The sequence below is a fragment of the Nestor notabilis genome, unplaced genomic scaffold, assembly GCF_000696875.1.
Source record: "Nestor notabilis isolate BGI_N333 unplaced genomic scaffold, ASM69687v1 scaffold2634, whole genome shotgun sequence".
In the NCBI taxonomy this organism is placed as follows: Eukaryota; Metazoa; Chordata; class Aves; order Psittaciformes; family Psittacidae; genus Nestor; species Nestor notabilis.
Window position 1 is genome coordinate 1 of NW_009925972.1, and position 5,951 is coordinate 5,951.

At 51.9% G+C, this 5,951-nt stretch overlaps 1 protein-coding gene across 1 annotated transcript; it reads left to right on the forward strand.

Moving 5' to 3' along the window:
• The first annotated feature begins 1,340 nt into the window (after positions 1-1,340).
• Positions 1,341-5,030, forward strand: LOC104404776 (corticosteroid 11-beta-dehydrogenase isozyme 1-like). Its single transcript, XM_010013300.1, has 6 exons — positions 1,341-1,428; positions 2,624-2,754; positions 3,385-3,496; positions 3,584-3,769; positions 4,281-4,424; positions 4,810-5,030. Exons 1-6 carry the CDS (start codon positions 1,341-1,343, stop codon positions 5,028-5,030), a joined length of 882 nt encoding a protein of 293 aa, XP_010011602.1.
• Positions 5,031-5,951: the final 921 nt, after the last annotated feature.

Sequence of the window (5,951 nt, forward strand, 5' to 3'; positions counted from 1 at the left end):
ACATGGGAACAAACTAATTATGAAATAAACGTCTCTAACCCAACTGTGCGTTCGTTGCGGGGTTTATCCCTTTTTCTCCACCATGATGCCCCTGACTCGCCTCCCACAGGGAAGCAGAATCCTTGTAATAATCCCTCATTGCTTCATTTTAGGAATAACTACCTTTTAGCCTATTTTTTGCTGGCCTTACAGTCAAATTAAATGCAAGTTGTTACCCCAAACAAAACTTTCCAAACTTGGTAGATTAGTACACAAACATTATAACTGGAAGATGCCTTCTGGATGCATGGAGCTGCCGTGTTGACATCCCAGGCTGAGAGTTCAGGCACTAGGAATGATGCACATGGAATGCAAAACCACAGCCCAAGCTGGCAGCAGGCTCTACACCACTTCCTGGGCACTGGCAGCAGCGCCCAAGCTGATGCATTTACTTCTTGAATGGTTCTAGCCATTCAAGCACCAGTCATTACCTGCCCTGAGATAAAGCACTACGCAGCCTTCTCAAACTTCCCACTGAAGCACTCCCCAGGATCAGTTTGCTTCTTACTTTCTCAGACAAAATCAGGAACCAGAGTTACTGTTCTTATCCTGTGATCACCTACACAAACCAGCACACGCAGAGTGGATTTTGCCCTTTAAAAGTTTGGGTTGCAGTGAGTCCAGAGGAGGCCACGGAGCTGCTGCGAGGGCTGGAGCAGCTCTGCTCTGGAGCCAGGCTGAGAGAGCTGGGCTGGGGCAGCTGAAGAAGAGAAGGCTCCTGAAGGGGAGGCCTTAGAGCAGCTCCAGTGCCTAAAGGGGCTCCAGGAAACCTGGAGAGGGGCTTTGGACAAGGGATGGAGGGACAGGACAAGGGGAATGGCTTGAACCTGCCAGAGGGAAGGTTGAGATGAGCTCTGAGGCAGAAGCTCTTCCCTGTGAGGGTGCTGAGGCGCTGGCACAGGGTGCCCAGAGAAGCTGTGGCTGCCCCATCCCTGGCAGTGTTTAAGGCCAGGCTGGACACAGGGGCTTGGAGCAACCTGCCCTAGTGGAAGGTGTCCCTGCCTGTCGCAGGGGCTGGAACTGGATGAGCTTCAAGGTCCCTTCCAACACGAACTATTCTGTGATTCCTGGAAGGACAAGGGTGCAAAAGGACAGCCTAAAGTCCAAAGCGACACTTTTCATTAGGTTAATATTTGCTGAATCATTGGAAGCAAGAAGGAGGGCCCAGGAGATACCAGCAAACATGTGCAAGGTCAGAACCAGTTCAACGCTGCCATCACTCCCCGCCCCGTTTGCAACCTCCTGACGCATCCAGCTCCCTGCAGGCAGAGCCCTGGAGATCGTCCTGCTCCTGCGGAGGGATGGGTCTGATCTTGAAGATTTTTATCCCTCTGCTGGGACTGGCGCTGGCCTATTACTTTTATTCAGCACCCGAGAACTTCAATGAAGGTAAGCCATTGGAAAAAAATCACATTTAAAACCGCAAGCAGCGAGGCTGCGGCCAGGGCAGCAGCATGTGCCCACACGGAAGAGCACAGGCTGTTGGGAGGGCGTTTCAAAGCGCATATGGAAAAGCTGAAGCACGGGAGGCCTGAGGGCTGGGAAAGGGGCACAGTAACTCTGGTTGCAAGGGGCCAGAGCACCCTGCACTGCACAGGAAAGCTCATGGAATTACAAGTGGGCCTGCTGGGATGCACAGCTGTCGGTAAATGCTCCATCCTTGGCCATGTCAGACAGAGGCTTGGGGGACATGGTCTAGTGTGAGACACCTCTGCCCATGGCGGGGTGGTGGAACTAAATGATTTTAAGGTACTTCCCAACCTGAACTATTCTATGATTCTGGTTTCAGCTCTAACAGTTATTTTTCTCCTCCCTAGTAGCTGGTGCAGTGCTGTGTTTCGGCTTTAGTCTGCGAACAGTGCTGATAACACACCAATGTTTTAGTTGTTGCTCAGTACTGCTTACTTTGATCAAGGACTTTTCAGTGTCATGTGCTCTGCCAGTGAGGAATGGCACAAAAAGCTGAAAAGGAGCAGCCAGGACACTGGACCTGAACTAGCCAAAGGGATATTCCCTATCAGCACATCATGTCCAGTATAGAAACTGGGTAGGGGGAGAGATACCCAGAAGAAACTGATTGCTGCTCAGAACAGGCTGGGCAATGATCATCGATGCTGAGCAACTGTATTGTGCATCACGTGGGGTTTTTTTCCTTTCACCCTTTTAGTTTTATATTCTCTCCTCTTGTTATTTCCTTTAGTAGTAGTAGTAGTGTATTATACTTTAGTTATTAAACTCTTCTTATTGCAGCCCATGGGGTTTACATTCTTACGATTCTCCTCCCCATCCTGCCCAGAGAGGGGAGAGGTGTGCAAATGGCTGCATGGTGCTGAGTTTCCTGGGCTGGGCTTAAACCACAACAACAGCCTGATCTCAGTGAAGCATTTACTTAGGAAACATGGAGTTTCCCACTCTCTTCATCAACCCTCACCATGTCCAGAAGCCCCTCCCAGGCTGGATGCAGAGCTCAAGCCCCACACGTGCTCCCCACCAAACTGGGATTAAGAACCAGGGTCTGCGTGCTGAGGGGGTGGGAGGGACAGTTAGGCTGTGCCAGCTCCGAGCTCTGCATCCTCCTCTCCAGAGATGCTGCGGGGGAAGCGGGTGATCGTGACCGGCGCCAGCAGTGGCATCGGGGAGCAGATGGCGTATCACCTCGCACGCATGGAGACCCACCTCCTGCTCACGGCGCGCACGGAGGCCAAGCTGCAGAAAGTAAATGGCAAGCAGAGCATGCGGGGCTGGCAAACCCCATTGACAACCCTGAACCCCACGGGCAGACAGAATGGGGATATTCACCCTATCCCATGCATGTGGGGATGCCACACAGCCCACAGATCCAGTCCACTGTCTCCCCAGCATGAACCTCTTCTAACGTACACCTCTACCATAACAAATTGTCTGTTCAATGCTGACAGCACAGCATTTCTTTCTCTGCAGTCTTCAGCTGTGAATTGTGGTCACCACCACCAAGGATAATACTAGTTTGGCCAAGCCCTAGTCTGACCAACCCTTGCCCCTTCTCAAAGTCTGAACTGGTTTTGCATCCTGTATTCAACAAATGAAAGTTGAGCAATTATTTAGTATCTATAAATAGGGATACATTTGGCTGAGATGTGCTATTGTTTAACTCTGAAGCCAAAAACATTTCTCTGAGCAATGTGTCTCCTCCCATGAAGGGAGAAGGGATTCCAGTGGGACAGGGCCTGATGGCTGCTCATCTGCCCCAAGACAGAACAGCCTTCACAGGATGAAGTTGGTCCTTGTAGGGGAGTCCATTGCCAGTGGGATGGGGGGTCTGCGGGAGGGATTCCATTGCCACCACTGTTCTCACTGTCACTGCAGGTAGTGGAGCGGTGCCTGGAGCTGGGCGCCGCATCTGCCCGCTATGTGAGCGGCTCTATGGAGGACACCACATTCCCCGATGTGGTGGTGAAGGAGGCTGAGAACACCTGGGGTAGGTGCATTGTGGCCATTCTGGCCACCAAAAAGCTGGTTTGTTTTGAGATGCTGGTTCCTAACAGCAAACACACTCTGCTTCCAGGTGGCCTTGATATGCTCATCCTAAATCACATTGGTTTCAGCCACTTCAACTACTTCAATGGGGATGTTGAGCATGTCCGAAAGCTCCTGGAGACCAACTTCGTCAGCTATGTGGCAATGACCGTGTCTGCCCTTCCCATGCTGAAGGAGAGCGATGGCAGCATCACTGTCATTTCATCCATGGCAGGTGAGCACACAAGGGGCCAGGCTCTCGCTGCCCACATCCCTTCCTCTGCCTGCAAGGGATGCCTGCTGTAGCTCCTTTTCAACAGACAGAATAAGGACCATATGGTAGAAAGGCACATGCCACTGGGAGTCAGGATCAGCACAGGATTTATCCTGGATGCACAGTTTGAGTCCTCTGGGGGACTTACATTCCATGCCCTGTTGTGAAAGTCTCTTTGCACCCACTAATCACCTTCATGCATTGAAGTCGATGATACACCACTGCATGGCCACATACTACACATGGGGATATATGCAGGAAAACAAGAACAGTATCGCCCACAACCGAAGGTACTTCATGCCATATGTAACATTTAAACATTCCTGCATTTGTTTATTTCTCTCAAGCATTCATGGCAGCAAATTCCAACTCCCTAAATCACAATATTGTAGCTACTTGAAGGGCAAGAGGAAGGGAGAGCCACGCAGCCTGGTCTGCCCGCTACACAAACCCCAATGCGTCTCTGTTCCAGGTAGAATTGGCACCCCATTTATTGCTCCCTATTCTGCAACTAAGTTTGCCTTGGAGGGATTTTTCAGCTCCCTGAGACACGAATTCATCATAGAAAAGGTCAATGTCTCCATCACGCTCTGCGTCCTGGGCTACATTGACACAGGTAAGCTCTGCATCACTGGGTCCCCATGATGATGTGTTTCCAGGCAGAGCCAAGTCAAGCCCACAACCCACCCTCCAGCCCCAGGCTGCTCAACCACCACTGCTGGAACCCAGGCTGCAGGGGCTGTGCAATCATGGAAACAGGAATTTTCCACCTCCTAAAAGCATGGCCTGAGAGCTTTGACCCTGCTGTCCTTGCAGTACGCCCAGGGGAGGTGGGGCTTCCATCCTGTGGTCACTTAAGAGGTGTAAAGGAGTGGGAAGACCAGCGCTGTAATTAGTTTTAACTACTCTAAGTAGTTCTGATGCTCAGAGTTTGCTGGTTTATTGGAGGAAGCGAGTGCCCATGGCAGCCCCTCCATCTGACACTGCTCCCGTCCCTCCAGACAGCGCGGTGCGAGCGGTCTCACATGCCGTGTGGGACACGCCAGCGCCGAAGGAGGAGTGTGCACTGGAGATCATCAAGAGCGGGGCGCTGCGCCAGCGGGAGCTGTACTACCCACCCCGGCTGGTGAGCAACCTGCTTCTCCTCCACGCCATAGCCCCCGACTTCCTCGACTCCCTCATCAGGAACAACTATAAGCTGGAAAACATCAGAAGAACATAGCCCCCAGGGTGGGGAGCATGCCAGGACACCTCGGGCCAGACGTGAGGGGTTTGGGTGTTAATCTGGCTACTTGAGTGCCCCTTTCCATGCCACCAGGGCAGCCCCATGATGAGGCACCCCGGCAACCTAAGACAGTATCATCGAATCACAGACTGGTTTGGGTTGAAGGGACCTTAAAGCTCATCCAGTTCCAACCCCACATGCCACAGGCAGGGACACCTTCCACTAGAGCAGGTTGCTCCAAGGCCCTGTGTTCAACCTGGCCTTGAACACTGCCAGGGATGGGGCAGCCACAGCTTCTCTGGGCACCCTGTGCCAGCGCCTCAGCACCCTCACAGGGAAGAACTGCCTCAGATCTCATCTAAATCTACTCTCCTTCAGTATGAAACTATTGCTTCCCTTGTCCTGTCCCTACAGGCCCTGTCAAAAGCCCCCCTCCAGCTTTCTTGTCAGTCCCTTTAGGCACTGGAAGCTGCTCTAAGGTCTCCCTTAGGGAGCTTCTCTTCTCCAGGCTGAACAACCCCAGTTCTCTCAGCCTGCTTGCTTAGGATGCACCAGGAGTCAGTAAGACACAGCATGAAAACATCCCTTTTAGTAGTGAACTTTTGTCTTTTTTCCAACCAAGATGCTGCCAGCATCCTGCTCACCAGCAGGTTTCCTGCTCAACCTTCCCACACCAAGAGCCACAAAGGCAGTGGTGCTGAGCCACGGCCAGAATGAGCAGCACAAATCACCCAAAGCCATGAGAGGCTCTTTGAAGCAGGTAGTTTTTGCCTTCTATCCCTTCCAGGCTGGTCTTTGTAAAAATAAATCCTGTGTTACAAGATCTCTGCTTTTACTTGTGTTCCTTTTCCACATGCACAGAGCCCTTATCAGCACCCAGCTGGTTAAACCCACCTCCCTGCATGATTTGCACTAACA